The sequence below is a fragment of the Gallus gallus genome, chromosome 3, assembly GCF_016699485.2.
Source record: "Gallus gallus isolate bGalGal1 chromosome 3, bGalGal1.mat.broiler.GRCg7b, whole genome shotgun sequence".
In the NCBI taxonomy this organism is placed as follows: Eukaryota; Metazoa; Chordata; class Aves; order Galliformes; family Phasianidae; genus Gallus; species Gallus gallus.
Window position 1 is genome coordinate 45,897,318 of NC_052534.1, and position 18,094 is coordinate 45,915,411.

The window sequence follows — 18,094 nt, forward strand, 5'->3', positions numbered from 1 at the left end:
TAAATTCATACCTTTATTTCATTTCTGCTGCTTTTTTGTGAGTGTCCTTGGAAGAGAAATGATAAATATTTAGGAAGTGACACAATGGCAGATGATGATGTAGTGGTACCTCTGTTAAGATGAATGTTTTAAAAAAGTACTGCACTCTTTGCAGTTTTACTGCATATAGAGAAATAAGTTTTAAAAAGATAGAGAACTGCAGCTGAGGAGGCAGGAGGGAGTTCTTCAAGTAGCGTGAAGCTGTAAGGAAAACATCAAAAAGATGCAAGATGTCCGTATGTTCAGATGGGAAGCTTTTGTTCTGTTTGTTTCCTGATCCTGATGGTAAGTTGTATTTACATGCACAGGGAGAAGCCTCCTGCAGAAAGAGGACCTTAGTGTGCAGTGTTGGAGAGCATTTATTAGCCCACTGCATGCGCACCTCTTCTGTGTTTGTGTTTAATCACATGTACATGAAAGATTGAAATGGCAGTATACAAACTCCTTTACCCCATAAGTTCAGACAGAAGCAGTTGGGTTTTGGAGCATTTTGGAAAGGAGTGACTCCTCTGCTTGGATAGATACACAATTCATTGAGATTTGATTTATTAAGGTGTGTGCGCCCAATGTTACAGCAGGTATTCAGTTAACTGAACTTACTCACTTGAATTGTTTTATTTTGCAAATCATATTTGCCAGTTGGCTTTGCTTCTGGTGAGGTGATTTTATTTAGTTCTGTTTGCACCTCCTTGTTTGATTTTTTTTTTCTTAATGGGATTTGGTAGAGGTTTTTGTATGTCTGTAGTCTTCTCTGTAGCAGCAGAATTCAATTAGTGAAAACACAGATCTATAAAATCTAGATTATGTTGAGACACAGCTTAGTCTTTCATACTTTGTAAGAGAATCAGACTAATAAGCAGTATGGAAAAGTAAGTACCATGCATGCTGTGCTGTATCCTAATCCACTCTTGCTAATGAAACTCACGTTTATACAAATGGTTTGGCAAACATGCCACTGAATGCATCTTTCATAGGATGGTTTGCAGAGATTTCAGATTTAATAAGGAGTACTTTCTACTGTTTTTCATTTATAACTAGTTGAATTGCACAAATAAGAAATTCTTGGGCTGTAACAGACAATTGCAAAAAACAAGCCTATATAACATAGCCCTTCAATAAAAATACTCTGAAGTGAAGCAGAATAAAGGGGACACTATGTATGATCTTTAAAAATCATTGAGGAATACATGAGTCACTGAAAGGAATATACAGAAAACATAATTACCCTGGCAGATCTCACTGTTGTTCATTTAACTGTAATTTAAGTGTGCTTCGGTTGTATTCCTTTCAAAGCAATAATTTATTATATATTCGTACTGTGCAGAAGAAACAAAAGGAAAATGCAGAGAGGGTCACAGTGAGTTTAATGTCATGCAGAGCATTTAATAGGGAGAGAGGTTTCTTGGTGTAATCATTAAATTGATCAGTATCAAACTCTAGAGTCATTCTGGTTTCTTCCGTCACCCTGCAAAGGGGCTGGCATCATTGTCTTAGAAATTCCATTTTATCACTTCCCGTATCATGTTCAATTTTATGTGGGAAAGGGATAAAATGCTTTCTGCATCTAGATTTTTTTTTCAAGACTGAGAAATCTGTCTGGATGGTTGTTTTATGCCTCTGCAGGGAAAAGGAGAATTAATGGAACAGAGAAATTTAACGTTTTTCTTACTGTAGTTGTAACCATAATTCCATTCTTAGATGTATTAAGAAATATCTTCTTCAGAAGGGAGAATAAAATATAATTTGCAGAAAGCAATGATACGAATTTCAGTCTTTGAGAGTTTCTTCAATTACTAGTTGCTGCACTGGCCTTCATTTTCTATTAGAGAAATGCAGTAGTACATTTTCTCTGGAGGGATTTCAAAATATCTGCATATAAATCGCTCCACCAACCTCTAAAATACATTACCCTTGCAATGCCTTATTCCACCTCTTTTTCACCATAAAACAGTATTTTGTAATGGACATGAAAAAAAAGGAGAAAAATCAATCTATGCACTGTCTGGCTAAAGCACCATGATGTTTATAAAGCAGAAGTATTGGGACTGTTGTTATTCCTTCTGAAATTTGTCAATGACAGCAAAGTCAGAGTTCTGTGTTCTGCAGGTTCATTAGTAATCAGTAAAAATCTCAGTTAATGTTTTGGACAAATGGCTACAAGAGCATAAAGCTTCTTAACCATTCCAGGGTTTCCAGGGTGCTGTTTCAGTGTCTACTCCCAAGTTGCTTACCAGTGACTATCAACAAATGTATATACTTTATCCATAGTAAGTAATTGCACAAAATGTTGCTTTCTCTATAGTTTTCTTTGTTGCAAAGGAAAAGCTAAAAAAGAGTGAATTTATTTATTTCTTCTTGTAAGTCAATGAAACAAATGGAGATTGGCAACTTACTCCATTTGTTTCTATAGGACTCTTATTTGTAGAGATCATAAGTTAAGTGCTAACTGTCTGTCAGCTCATTATTTACAATCATCATGTGTTTTCAATAGGAATTATCTTTTCTGATTATAATTAGAAAGCAAACACAATGGATAAGAAGCAGCTTGTAAGGGCAAATGTTTGTCATTTAAGCTTTAGAGAAGTTCATTAATATGTAGGGTTTTTTTTAACTGCATTATTATAACTGTAATGTTTGGTTTTAGTTATTTACACAAATACATTTTGACTTTTTAAAATTACAGTGTTTTGCCTTGTAATCTATTCATGGATGCATATTTTGTGGTGTTCCTTATATTGTGACATTAAGTTTCAGCAGAAGAGACCTGAAGCGCTCTTAATTCTCAATAATTCAGTCTTCTGATACTAACCAAAAAATAATACTGGGTTAATTCTCTTGTGGCTTAGTCAGTGAAACACTTGAAATTCTTTCAAAACTGATTCATCTTGCCATACATTACTTTGTTTGAATTACAAGGACGTATCAGTAATCACCTACACCGAGGAATTTACTTTTGGAGAAGCAGATGCCATGAAAAATGAGCCTATGAACATTTACATGCCAGGTTTAAATCATGAAGAAATAGTATTTACATTGTGAAATTTTAGGTCTATCTAAATAAAACTAGACCTTTTATTTTGAATTTATTTGTGCGTGTTAATCGGAATTTTCTTGACAAATATACTAAGCAATTTTCTAAATGGTTCTAAAAAGCTGTTGAACTGAAATGGTGTTCTGATGGCAATAAGATGAATCTGATTTTTCTGTATCTTGTATGCAAAAAAGTTGGCCCTTCAGTATGAAATTTCTTGGAATGTTATAACTCGATGATTAACTTCTTGTGGACATAAATCCAATTACACCTTGTAACTTTGCAATTTGAGAAGCATCAGACTTTAAACGTTGAGACCTGGAGTAAACATGTTTTTTGTTTTAACACTGATCGATGAAACTGGGGACAGAGCTTCCACAGTAGTTGCAACAGTGCGGAAAGACTGTGTAGATTTGTCTGCTCTTGTTAAGTGCCTGTTTTGAGTTTTTTCACTTCAGTGAGGTGACTGAAAATGACAAACTTTTCTCGAGTATTGAGTTTTGACGAGTTTGCATGTAAAATTCTTCTTTTTCCCCCATCCAGCTTCTGCATCATTCCAAATTTAGATCTTGATTAGCTTCTCTGCAGCCTTAGTTTTCCATCATTGAAGGCTACAGATTATTTTCTGTAGAAAAATAACATTTATGCACAGTCTTGGGTAGATAGATGCCAGCAGGGCTGAATTTTTCAGAAGGCTTCTTGACCTCTGTGTAGTGAAAACAATTCATTCAATTCTCACTAATTGCCTTCTGGACATATCAGAAATTATAAACTCCAGTGAAATCAAGTTTCAGCTCTCTTTGTGATGCTGTAAAATGATTTTGCTTCAAATCTTCAGAAAATGATTGGAATATTTTTTTCAAAAACAGTGCAAGTTGCTTATCTAGCTTTCACTGTTTCTGGACCTTTGTTGTAGGGATGATACTTTTCCAATATGCATGTCAAATGCCTATAAAGAAAATGTGTAATCCTGTTTATTGTGAATTTTATTGCTCTTATGGGTCTTATATATGCTATTTGTTTACTGAACAAGGTGTCAGAGAAGCAAAGGAACTCTACTTTTATTCTCTGGACAATACCTGACAGTGTAACTAAAGCAGTGAATGTTTTAAATAGATTGTTATAGCATGAGCTTGCATAAAAAGGAGCCACAATATCATGATCACAAAGATCTCCCTTGGTTTAATCAAGTCTGTCTTATCTCTTATAGACTATCCATTATTGTAAAGCTTCTAAGCAAAATGTTTAGTGCTTGATCTTCTTGCATTCGTAACACGAAAGGTACTGTATCTACAGCACAGAAAAATCTTTTTTCAAAGAGCTGCTCTACAAACCAAATCACTAGAAAGCACTGGGGCTTGCACACCTCTTGTTTGGAGTGTTTAATAAAATGACTCCTTTGTCTGAGAATTGTATTTGTAGCGTAGACAGATTATCTGCACACATAGAAATCCTTACATATTATGAAATTGTTATCAAATAAAACTTTGTGTTAGGGAATGTCACTGTAGAAACTGATTCCAACCTTCCCCCCAGGTTTGTTTTGTTTTTTTTTTTTAGCTCTTTTTTAATTTATAGACACTTTTTTTTCCCAACCCCGTTCTCCGTAGTCTGTCTTTCGTGTCTCAGAACTGAAGACTAACTGGTGGAATATGTTTAGTGAATGGACAGGCCCTGCCCAGAGCAGTGGGGTTGCTGACTCCTTTGATGTCAACAGGCTGTTCGGTTTCTGATTGTCAGCCCATTCCTCTTCTCTTTTGGATCCGTGTATGAGATTGCCAGGCTGACTTCTTTTTATATGTTTTGGGATAAATCTGGCACAGACACCTTCACATCACTTAGTTATTTTGCAGCTCACAGGTTCTGACTCTTGGGGAATTGTGAACCAGCCTAGCTGAGGGGATTCTCTCTCCACGTTTTTCAGTTCCATCAGAGGAACTGCATTTCTGTCTCATCTCATATAATCCTACTGGCAAGTAGCTACCACAGGTGGAATACAAAATAATTGAACGATTAAGTTTCCAGATGATCTGATTTTGCTTGTGGTTTACATGCATTGTTTACACTAATAAATAAATAAATACTTTAGTATTTAAAATATTGAAATGTGTTTTTATATATACATATGTATGTAAAGGATCTATCACAATACTGCTGTCTGCTCTTAACAAAGAAGTTTAAATTCTTCTACTTGTAAAATTGCCAGTCTTGGTCTTTTTTTCCCTTTTTCCCCTCCTCTTTTTCCTCTTGATCGAAGAAGTCAAGGTAAAGCAGTTTCTTTACAACAAGCTTTATTAAACTGATCTCTTATTGGATTGATTACTGTGGACGGTTGCAGTGGGTTTTGTAAAGATACCAATTTTAAACGGCTAATGTAATAATCATGACATCCCATTTAACATGATAGTGCAGATATTTGGCAGCTTCAGGACTAGCTTTGAGATTATTTTACAGCCATTATATTATATTCCTGTTCCTGTTTACTGAACCCGTATATCTTCTTTCTAACATAATGTAATTTGTTTTATACTTGGGTTTGTGAGAGTGCTGTACGGTCAGTTACCTTTACCTTGGCACTACACCAAATCCAGATACATCCTTCTTTTCATGTTGGCTTCTTCATGATTTATTTGTGTGCCTCTGATAGGGGAAAAATTGTATAGCTACTTGTTTTCTGAAAAGACTTTTCTGGACAAGGGTAAACATAATGCCGTTTTAAAAATCTCTTTCTAGACACTGCAAAACCAGTTATTTAGATGCTGGTGTGCCTTGACTTTGGAGTTCAGCATATCAAGACCTTGAACACACCATTTAGAATTTGAAACCTTGAATGTTATTCCTGCAGTGATATTATCAAACTGGAAACAATGAAAACTTACAGTTCAGGAAAGAAGGTCTACTTAGGCAGGGTTTAAATACATAATAAAAATTAGGATTGTATTCAAATATAAGGATATACTTCAGCCCTTTCCTGAATTTGGAACACTTGAAAGTCAACCACCACCTTAACAGAAGATGTTATTTGGATTGTATGTTGAATAAACCCCTCGTGTTTAAATATAAAGTCACGTGCAGGGCTTTTCCTTCCTTTCAGTCGTCTATAATAGTAATAAGGAAAAAAAGGATTAATACATACTGGATTAATAAGAAATACAGATTTGGTTGTGAACTTCCATGAAAGCCACCTCACAAATTCATGACGGTGTCAATATACTAGTGGCATCCGTGGCTGAGAGATTGGCCTAATAACGTAGAAAAGCTGACTGCAGAGGCCTAGACCAGACCCAAACTTGGAAAGGTCACGCTGGTGTAGTGTATCTCAGAAGGGTGTAGTGTGGAGAAAGACTTTCAACACTTATTTCATTTGGAACCTGCCTTCACTTCACAGAACCTGTTCTGTCTCTGTAGCCTTTTGCAGCAGGGGTCTTCTAGCCTCTGGTTTTGCACCACTTAGCATAAAAGGGTTCATTCTTCCTTGGTTACCAAGTAGAAAATGATAATCATCAATTATAAATTATTGTGCACCCCCTGAGGCACAGCTGTTTGTACAGTGTGAAGATACAGTCCACTACATTTAATGGGCTAGTGCCATTTGAAGTCATTATTTACAACAAAGTAGCCCTGCGTGTAAGAAAAATGTGTGTGAATTTTTAAATAGAAGCAAAGATTAAATAAGCCATGTTCTATTCTCATTAATTATTATCTGCTAACCTAGCATCATTACTGTTTCATTATTAACTTTTAAAGCGAGTACTATGATCTTTTTACCACAACTTCTCAAATTAATTTTTTAACCAATGGTGGCTAATTGATGCTGCCTGTTGAATCTCAATTCTGTGAGCGCTAGTTAGAGCACCGCCCCTGAATTAACATACTTTACAGATAGAGCGTGGAATGACTGATCAGATTTTCAATTAGATGTGCTGTACATAAAGTTTACAATTGCTATGTTTTCTGATACATGTGTTCAGATATGTAGTGGAGTCTAAAGTAAAACATCAATGCTTTTTACTTCTAAAATGCAAATTAAAGTATTTTTTTATGCTACTGCTGCAGAAAACTTTGTCCTTTCACCTTACTAATGTGCTTCAGCTTTATATGTGCTTCTGCTTCGTGTTTAGAATGAAAAGTTAATGTTAAATGTGGATGGGCTATTGTCTAACTTAACAATTAAAAGTGTTGAGGAACTGAGTGTCACAGGTCAGGTATTTTATTAAAAAAGTTGATGGAGTTCTTCCCTTTTTAACAGAAAGTCAGAAGGTGTTTTTTTTTTTTTTTTCCCTACCTTTTCACATGTGCATATGTGTTGCCTAAAATTTTGATTGCCTCATTCCTTTGTAGTCATGAGACCCAGACAACCTGTTGGGATCATCCTAAAATGACTGACCTTTTCCAGTCATTAGGTGAGTGCATTTCTTAATCCCTCATATGACATTCATTCTATGAATAAAAGCTTGGATTGATCTGTTGATCGCATCTGAGTTTCCATGAGCTGTATATAATAATATTTCCAATACTGAGGAGATGCATTTTGCACAAAACCTACCATCTTGCTTGTGTCTGTAATTTTCATTCCGAAAAATATTCTCTTACTCTGTTCTTTATTGCACTATTTTATTTCTCTTAAATTCACATGGGATTTTCCAATGATGTGGGCTATCACTCTGGAGTGAACTAATTTTTGTAATATATCAGAGCATCCATGCTATCATTAAAGGCTATGCCTTATTACAGTACAGTGAATTCAATACACCTGTGAGGATAAAATGCTTCTAAGTGTGAGGAAAAATAACCAATTACTATATTTATCCGTTTGTAAAATAGAACTTATGATTATCTGACTGCTTCTTTCAAAGCAGTGTTAACAAAGTCATCACATGGAAAAAATGGGTTAAAGAGCCATTTTTTTTTCCCATTACTGTGACCCCCGCTGTCCTTTATGTCCGTATATTGTATAATTGAGTTTTAAGATATTCGATAAATGTACTATATTTGAACACTTTTCTGAAATCTACTCAACACTGCTTAATAGAATCACAGAATTATAGAATGGCTTGGGTTGGAAGGGGCCTCAAGGATCATCAAGCTCCAACCCCCCTGCAGCATGCAGGGCCACCAACCTCCATATTTTATAATACACATATAAAACTCTGACGTGTATGTGTGTTACATCTGCCCAAGATAGTGTTCAGAATCTGGCGTGGTCAACTCAGAACACACTGGACTGCCAAAGCCATGAGGCGTTCTCTGCAGGTGGATTTTTTTTAGAATAACTTGTCCATTGTTTTTGTTTGTTCTGATATATGCTATTAATTCACTGCAGCGAAAATAAGGGATGTCAGGCTTTTTCAGTATGTAGCACTGTGAAAAATTACATGTGAAGGAGACTTGTGGACTCTTTTGAAGACTGATCACATTTCTGTTCTGTTCTTTCAGCTGACTTGAACAATGTACGCTTCTCGGCCTATCGTACAGCCATCAAAATCCGACGACTGCAGAAAGCACTGTGCTGTGAGTTTGCCCTTTGAGACAAACAGTTTCTATACAGTAATTGGGGAAGAGAGGGTCAGCTTAAGCTTCATGACATTAACATCTAACAAGGAGCCACATACATCCTTGAAAAACTGTCAACCAGTGAAATGACAAGAATTCCCAATATCGTTGTCACAAATAAATAAAATCAGTGACCAAAAAGGAGTGCAGAAGGCAAACTGAAATAGTGTGCCCATCAGTAATATTTTAAGAAGTGACAGGAAAATAAAGATTAACCCTCTGCCTGTTGTATGCCATTCCTGATATGAAATGTCTGAAATGATCAAAGCTAATATTCTGAACCTTGACAAAAAATGAGAAATTTTACAATATTTTATGGAACCAAATTCAGTTTTCACAAGTGTTTTTCCTACTGCATGATGTAACTTTGATAATAATCCGCTCAGAGAGAATATATTTCTGGGTGAACTCCAGATAAAGAGGAGTGTAAGCTGTTCTAAGTACAGAAGTATAGAGTATGGATCTGTATAGTTGGTTATGCATAGTTGGTATTGCTGTACATTATAATCAGAAAAAAAAACATTCTGTGACAAAACAAGCTGCTTTTATTAATAATAATAGTATATGTATTTATATTGAGGGTATGGGGAAAGACCTTCAAGATCATTTTTCTGCATATCCAGTGTACAGGGCAAACAGTATCTATCAACATGTACCTTAAGGAAAAAAAAAGGGGGGGGGGAGGCAGGCAAGAAAGCAAAGTAAAAAATCTCCTTATGTATGCCACTCTAAAGAAAGAAGATTGAAAGAACAGACTGCACATGATGGATGGTAACATGCTCCCTGTTCTTGACAGGCATACCAATAATCTAGCAACCTGTATAGAACAGACTTTGCATTTGTAACATCTAGTAAATTTTGAGGATGAATATAGTCCCTGCCCTTGCTTTTACAACAAAATTATATCAATTTCTGTAATAACTGCAATGGTTGGCTCTCCTCATTCATAGACTTCAAAAGTGAACTACTATCAAAACGAATACTGTCTCCAGTTTTGGAGGAGAGAGGTGCAAGGTGGAGAGAGGGAAAATCAGTAAGAGCTAAAGAGAATATTCCAGTTGGAAAGAGCCAGGAGTAAAACTGTCATCTTTATGGATTCTGCATGCCGTGTTGTTTATGAAGCTGCGTGCTTGCTCCATTTCTCTGTCGCATGATAAGGAAGACTGAGTACCAACTTTCCTTTTGTACTACAGCCAAAAAAATCTTTATTATGTGTGTATATTTGACGAAACATTGATTTAATTTGTGAGAGCACAACAATGTGACTTTTAAAGAAGGCTAATGTCGATTGTCCACAAAGCTGAATTCTACATCAACTTTCTGTCTCTGAGGAAGGAGACAGTGATTAAGTGCCATCTAGAATTCTTGACTTTTTCCTGTCGGTGAATTTCTTGAAAGGTGGGGACAGAATCATCTTCTGTGCCCCTGCCACTCACTCTCTTGTCTGAGTTACTTTAGTCTTCTATTGCATTTCCTGTAATTTTAACTGATTTTTAAAGGTGTTTGGATGCAGAATGCCTTAGAAAAGCTTGTGAGTTAAGGCAGAGAAACTGTCAAAACAAATCACTGGAAAATGAGGTCATTGTAAATTGTAAAATGTGACAAATTGCTGTCACAGCTGCAGTGTCTATGCAGCTGAAAAGGCCTTTTGGTGAGAACTCCAAGGGCACAGCTGAAGCAGGTTGCTCGGTCCCGCTTGCACTTGATGGATTTTGACTTTGCAGTGAGGACTGGTAATACGGAGTTAGTACTTTACCGGCAGCTTCAAAAGTAAGTCATTTAAGATCTGTGTTTCACTTCTGTCTTTGCTATCACTAAGTTTAAAAAAGAAAAAGAAAACAAGAAGGTATGGAGAAGGCTCTTTTTTTTCCCTGCTGCCCCTTTAGAAATAGGCAGGTAAAGTCATGTTTCATCTTGATGTGGTTTTGGAAGGTAGAGACTGATGTGTGTATGTACGTACCTTATATTTATTTTGCAGGAAGCTGAGAAAGGTTGCAGTCTGGCAAGAACAAATTCTTGATTAGTTTTTCTGTCTCAGGATATGTGGGGCAAATACACTGACAGCAGTGTGCTGTTGTAGCACAAGAATGGTGCCAGAGAGAATATCCTATGCTGCATTTATAGAGCAGCTTTGTAGCACCAGGGTCTGACAGCATTTTACTACTGTGCAGCATGCTTCAGCTCATTTCCAGAAAATGGTTTTGTTCCACATTCTGAAGTGTGGTACTGGAAGGGAAAGAGGGAGCAAAACGTCCATGTATATTCTGAGTGCTGTCACTAAGCTCCTTTAGGTGATATAAAACTTCAGAATGCCAGTAGGAATATTAACTGCACAGAGATAAGGGAAGAACAGTAAGGCACACTGGACTGAAAAAGAGCTGTGTAGACTTACTTCATCTGTCCAGGCATTTGCATTCACAGGGTCTTTCTAATACAGAAATTTCACAGCAATGTCTACCAATTTCCACTGGGGTTAAAGCAGCTTTACATTTGCCACTACCAGCTGTGTGTCAGTTGCTCCCAAGTGCATCGCACACACATGCTCGAACCATGCTGAGTGACATTTTCTGTATATCGGTTTCCTTAAGGCATGACCCGTGTGTCCATTTGCTGGTTAATAGGGTTGTTGGCCATTCAGCATGTTTGAGCAGGTACAGAAGTACTGCAGAAACCCACTAAGAGCTGTATAGAGTAGGCGTCATGCCAGCAATGGCATGTGAGTCTCACATTAGATTTTCCTCATCTGTATAAGTACTGTTAATTTAAAATCTTTTAGTAATTGAAGTGGAATGAGGAAGTATCCTCTGTTTACCTCCAACCAGTCCAGGCACTGTGCCAGTGTGCAGCCCTTACTGCTGCAGGGTGGCTGCCTGTACCCAAAGTCCATTCAGCCAGGTGAATGCTGAAGTAAGCAGGAGCAGTGGTTTCCTCTGGTTCCTCTCCATGAACGACATACAAATTTTGCCTAATTTTCATTAGTACAGCAGCACTTTCCTTTAGTGTGAAAATACTGGAAGTCCCTTTCCAGTTCCCTCTAAAATGCTTTGGCAGAAATGTGAGTGTGAGATCTTAACTCCAGCAGATAAGTCCTGCAGTTAGCAAGCTTCAGCCCCCTTCTCCCACACCCTCAACAAATATTTTGTGTTGCACTGTGTGTGGTTTTTTGTTTGTTTTGTTTGATAACTTAAATATGCCTGTGAGGTATTTCCAGTGTATTACATAGATTATATAGAAGGTGATACTGCAGTACATTGCCAAATCCTTTGGCTACCTCAGGTCAAACTAGTGGCAAGGTGTTTTGCTGCAATTAAATATGTTTGTTAAAAAATGTTTGGCACTTATTTGCAAGCCCAAGAAGATGACCTTAAAAAAAAAAAAAAAAGAAAAAGAAAAAGAAAAACAAACATATGTCCTTGGTAAAGTCAGAGTAGAATTGATGTTAAAGTTTCTCATCTTGCAGTGATGTTAGGAAAGTTAGATTAAAACAATGGAATTGGAAATATAGCCTTCTTTTGGCTGATAACCTTATTTTTTTCTGCTAGATGCTTAGTAAATCCTTGACATATTGTTCATAGTGGTTAGTGTTGTCTTTTTCCTGCTTTTTTTTCTGCTGCACTTATTTTCAGCCCAAGCTAGACTTACCTAATTTGCACAGACTGCCCTTCTGGGGTCCCTTTTGAGCGCCATTGGTACAGAGCAATTTATAACACATCATGTTTCATTTCCTTTGAGAAATGACAGTTACAGAATAAATACATTCCTGGATCTCCAGAAACGGCTGTGCATAAGCTCAAGACACTTCCTTTATATATACTGTAGCACACATGCTGTTTTTACAAAATAATCTTCTGTTTGTTTTGCTAAAGTCCTCACTTCTGTCCAAAAATATCACTGGGGTTTTACTACCCTTTGACTTATATTATATTACTCTTCATTCTTTTACACCAAATATTTTGGGTTTTTTTTTTTTTTTGGTTTTGCAAGAAGAATTAGAAGAGTTCATTGACAGCTTTTTATTTGTACCATGCCAAAACTATGTTTTCACAATCTCACATCTGTGTGAGATTTGGAATTAAACCCATGTCACCTGTAAAGTGTGGTATCAACTGCTACAGAAAGCATGCTGTAACAAAGGAGATGAAAATGTTTTTTGTGTAAGCATATATTTTAGTGTTCTACAGAAAAACAGATTTCACTGTCCTTCACTCTACTTTCTTTCAAGCCTCCGTTTAGCCACTGCCATTGATTTAATTAGGCCTCAGTACATTCTTACTGCATTTTGAAGAATGTTTTCACCTAAGAATTTGCTTTGCTTTATGTTTAATCTGAAGCGATAATCTTGAAATGTGATTCAGCTGTATGGTAAATGCAGTAAATCCACTAAGTCTAGTGGACTCCCAAAGTGCATGCATCTGAAGTTCGGATCCTCTAATTACACAAACTACTTAAGTAGCTCTCTAAACGTTCTGCTGAACTGTGCAGTGCCATTATGGTGTTCTTGTTGATTCATTTTTTAAAATATATTGTGCTAAAATGCTCAGAACTTCTAGCAGAGACTGTTTTTTTTTTCTCTGTAATGTTACTAAATGAAAACTCCTTCTTGGCTAATTGTCTGCATTGTTTGCTACAATATGTACATGAACAATTATTTCAGCGCTATGCTCAGGTATCTGTATTCATGCCTTTTTTCCTTTTCTTTTCTTTATTTCCCTGTTGTTAGTGGACCTGTTGGAACTGAACACAACAACTGAAATTTTCAAACAACACAAGTTGAGTCAAAATGACCAGCTTGTTGGTGTCCAGGATGTGATCAGCTGTCTTACTACCATCTACAGTGGACTTGAAGAGAAACACAATGACATGGTTAATGTTCCTCTCTGTGTAGATATGTGTCTTAACTGGCTACTCAATGTGTATGATAGGTAAGTAATAAGCTTCTGTTCATGGTGTTTATAGGAATTTAGTGTTGTATTAACTTAGTTTGTCTGAAGATAGCACGTCAAGTATCAAAAATACTAGACTTGTAGGACTGTTACATGAATTTTTCAGATGTACTTTCTGGAGGAAGTGTTCACAACAAAAATGATTCAGCCTGAAGAAGTTCTTTTTCAAAAAGTCATACCTTTTGATAACTTTGATACAGTGATTAAAGTGCAGTAGCTTAAAATGAGAAATTGCAGCAGTCCGTAGTACACACCAGTGCTACTACATAGATTTTTTTAATTTTATTTTAGTTATTGTGGCAGGGGCCTGAAAAAGTTGTGGTAGAGTACATATGGCCATTTGCCATTTATATGCTGACTACTTCTTACATTTAGCAGCCCAATATTTTTGTCTAATGGGACATTTCTCTTAATTAGACTCCTTGTCATTACTTCTGGAATATTGGAGAGCACATAAAATAATGACTGGGACTTCTTTGGGCAAATATTTTTATTTTGAAGATCTTTGTATTATGGAGGAATATACATTTCGCTCACAGCAGCAGATCATTGGTTTGCTCCACTTAAATATTGTTGGATATTTAGAATGAGAGGCTTAAGATCAGAGGATTTTTTTCTGTAGTTATGAGGGTTTTATTTTCAAACTGATCCACTCATCCATTATTTTTTTGGTTTACCTCTGTTTCCTAACTTCAGTTAGAAGTCAGTTTAATCCGTTCATATTTAAGATGCATATAGTAAGCAACAATCCATTTTCTTTCAGTAATGTTTCCTATTGCTCTCATTTCCCCTTGATGTTAATGTTGAAAGCATTAGTGTAGATAATTGTTCAAACTGATGAAAGTCTTTAATGTTACTTCACACTCTGAAAAATGTAGGATGAAGGTTACCTCTTACACCGTGTTTCCTTGCTCCCCTGTCAAATCCATTCAAGAAAAAAAGTTTGCTGAAAGAGAACAGGCACCAATTTTCAACTGTATTTTTTTTTTAATTGGCCTTTAGGAAAGAACTAATTTGTCTCTTGGCATTTCTCTTGTTTATTGCACTGGTGTTATACGTATACAGTGTTTCAAATCATTAAACTGTCTACAAAAAGCATCTGTTAGTCGCATGCTATTAACCTGAGATTTAATTACTGATTCACAGATTGATGGCAAGATAGGAAGTTCTTCAGACTTACCTACAGATGTCTTTGGCCCTTAAAAAGAACCAATTTATTTTTAGAAATAGTAGACAAGCCTGTTGTGTTCTGGTATTTTCTGACACATCAGGAATGATTCATCCTTCAAGCTGAGCAGAGGAGAGAAACAGATTAAATTTACTCGGTGACTTTTATTTCCTCAAGGACTCCCAGGTTGTTCCAGCAAGCAATGTATGCCCTATAAACATTTTGCAAACTTAAAGAACTTTGAGTCCATTAGTCCAGATAATTTTTAAAATAAAATTAAAAATGAATATTTTGCCTTTTTCAAATGAGAGCCATGAGATAAAGTGGTTGATCAATTAAATCATGTGGGCAGGCTTGTGTTTAAATCATCCAGAAGCAATAGCTGGTGGTTATTGTTCTGGACTACATACTGTCAAATTTTCTAAAATGCCCAATGAAAATGGACTGGCAGCTCTCAGTATGGGATAACTTAACAACCCTTGAAATGAGTTATTTCAGATATTTTAAAATCTGTCATACATTATATGAGTATATATACTACATGTACTACTAATTGTGGGCAGTGACTCATTATTTCAATAAGAATTTCCCATGAAGGAACTTCTGTATGCATTGTGTTTTTGTTACTTATTGTTTTTCTAGGTTACCTGACAAATTAAAACATCACGTTCAGTTAATATCCCAGGCTACTCCCAGTCGGAGGTTTTTATACTCTTGCACTGCAGCCCCTGGGGAGTGGGAGGAATGTGAAACAAGGTTTCCTCACGGACCTGTTGCACCTGTTGTCTGTAGTCCTTATTTTCGCTGCACACCTCCCCGCTGCCCCTGCTTTTCTGCGTCCTCAAATTCTGCTATCTACTGAAATACGATATAGGATAAAAGCACTCTCTCTTTTGATGCTGTGGATATTTTTTTGCTCGCCCTTTTTTTCATCGTTTGTTTATGATACTGCAAGGTAGTAATAGTCATTTTTTGCAGAAAGAAGTTCTTTAATATTGTCTGCAGCTGTGTTGGATTTCTGAAACAGCTGAATGATTGGTCTCTCCTTGGATGTAGAGTCCAAAACATGCAACAAAGTTAGTTGTGCTCCACTCTCTCTTGCATCTCTACCTGTGCAGCATGGTACCCACTGATGAGTATGACCTCTTTCCTTGGCCTGTGTGATTTCCCATTAAGCTAGTTCTCTCTGTGGTATTGCACCTTCAAGGCACACTCTGTCCTACCATGCCTGGAAATGATGTGAAATTTCTTTCTTTTTTTTTTTTTTTTTTTCTTTTTTAATGCAACTTTTGGCAGGTTTAAAACTTGAATTAATTCTGGATTCTCTGCCAGCTCCTGACAAGCAGTAGATGAAGGTGCAATAGGGAGATCATACCTGAGGCATACAGCCCAGAGCCTGCCATAAACTTAAGTACAAACAAAAGAATAATCTAGAAAAAGATTTTTAAAATTTCCTCCTTTCCCTAGTTTCTCTGACCACTCTCTTTTCTTTCTAAAAAGAAAGAGGGAATTTAAAAATGCAGTTTGAGGGCAAAAATTGTCAGTGTCACATTATACGGTCAGCAAGTCCTTTAACTGGGGCAGGAGGGCTCAGATATATCCAGGGTGGTGAATGACCTTTTGCAAACATAAAGAGTGCTTGCCATTTTTACCTGAAGACAAATCAAAGGTTGATAATGTGCCATTTTAAACTGCCCGTCATTGAAATGTCTGAGAATGGGCAACTTTACACCAGTTAATAGAGACACAATGGTTTGGTCTTTCCTTAATCAAGATCAGAGTGAATAATATCTGAGCTACTGAACTCGTCTTACCAATTGACCTTGTAATGAGAGGCTTGCTTATATTGCTTTAACATGTGTCATAATAGCATGCTGGCACTTTATTCTAAACACTTGAGTCATAAATTTTGTATGAATTCAAGTTTTAAAGCTTCCTGAACCTTTCCATTGTGCTGTGTACTCTTACAATGGAAATGAATTCAAGTTTGAGGTGTTTGTATACGGAGCACAATGAGATGGTTGTGGGAATCAGAAGGACCTGGACAGGCTGGAGAAGTGGGCCAATAGGAATGTCATGATGTTCAGCGAAGGAAAATGGCAAGGGGAGGGAAAAACCCCATGACCCTATACAGGCAGGAAGTCTACTGGCTGGAAAGCAGCTTTGCAGAAAAGATATTCTGGATTCTGTTGGAAACCAAGTTGAACACAAACCAACAAAATGTGCTTGTGGCAAAAGCCAACAGGCTTTATTTAGCAATGGTGTTACCAGCAGGTAGACGATGATCCTGTCTTTCTACTCAGCACAGGTGACGTCACATATGGAGAACTGTTCTTGGCAGTTCTTGGCTTCCTAGTATAAGAGATCTGACCATACTGGGTAGAGTGTGGTAAAAGGTCTATGGAGATAATTAAGGGCAAGAAATATCTAATGGATGATGAGAGGCTGAGAGCTGCAACTATTTAGCCTAGAGAAAAGATGGAAGGGGATCTCATCTATATGCACAGACACCTGGTGGGAGCAGAAGAGGGGGTAGAGCTGGGCCATTCTCAGTTGTGCCCAGTGACATAACAGGAGGCAATGGGCATAAACTGAAACACAGGAAATTCTGCTTAAATATATAAGAAAAAGATTTTTGCATTGTGAGGGTGATCAAGCACAGTGGCATGGGTTGTCCAGAGATACTGTGGAGTCTCCAACCTTGAAGTTTTTCAATACCCAACTAGACAACATGGTCCTGGGCAACCTGCTCTGGCTGAGTCTACTCTGAGCAGGGAGTTGGACCAAATGATCTCACAGCCTCACTGATTTTGTAGCTCTGTAAGCCGGGTAAATTTAAATCAATGAATAAGAAGTATCAATGCTACAAAGTCTGTAGATTTAGTGTGAGGTTTTTCTTGGTGGTTTTCTTGTGTGTATGCTTTTTGTGTTGCCTCCATGTGCATACTCTTACCTTTACGCTGCTGAGTTCAGAATCACAGAATGGACTGGGTTGGAAGGGACCTCAAGGATCATGAATCTCCAACCCCCCAGCCAGGCAGGGCCACCAACCTCCCCATTTACTAGATCAGGTTGCCCAGAGCCCCATCCAACCTGGCCTTGAACACCTCCAGGGACGGGGCATCCACAATCTCTCTGGGCAGCCTGTTCCAGCACCTCACCACTCTCCTGGTAAAGAACATCCCCCTAACATCCAACCTAAATCTTCCCTCTTTCGACTTAAAACCGTTCCCCCTTGTCCTGCTGTTATCTACCTTTTCAAAGAGTTTACTCCCTTCCTGTTTATAGGCTCCCTTCAGGTACTGAAAGGCTGCAATGAGGTCACCCCGCAGTCTTCTCCAGGCTGAATAAGCCCAGCTC

General features: G+C 37.2%; 1 protein-coding gene across 15 annotated transcripts in view; it reads left to right on the forward strand.

Annotated features, from left to right (window-relative positions):
• UTRN (utrophin) overlaps positions 1–18,094 on the forward strand; it is a 348,963-nt gene that overhangs the window by 283,739 nt on the left and 47,130 nt on the right. For all 15 annotated transcript variants that reach the window (XM_015284305.4, XM_040698161.2, XM_004935579.5 and 12 more), the window contains 3 exons: positions 7,412–7,473; positions 8,507–8,581; positions 13,344–13,545. In XM_015284305.4, coding sequence (XP_015139791.2) covers positions 7,412–7,473; positions 8,507–8,581; positions 13,344–13,545 — 339 coding nt within the window. The remainder of the gene's footprint in view (positions 1–7,411; positions 7,474–8,506; positions 8,582–13,343; positions 13,546–18,094) is intronic.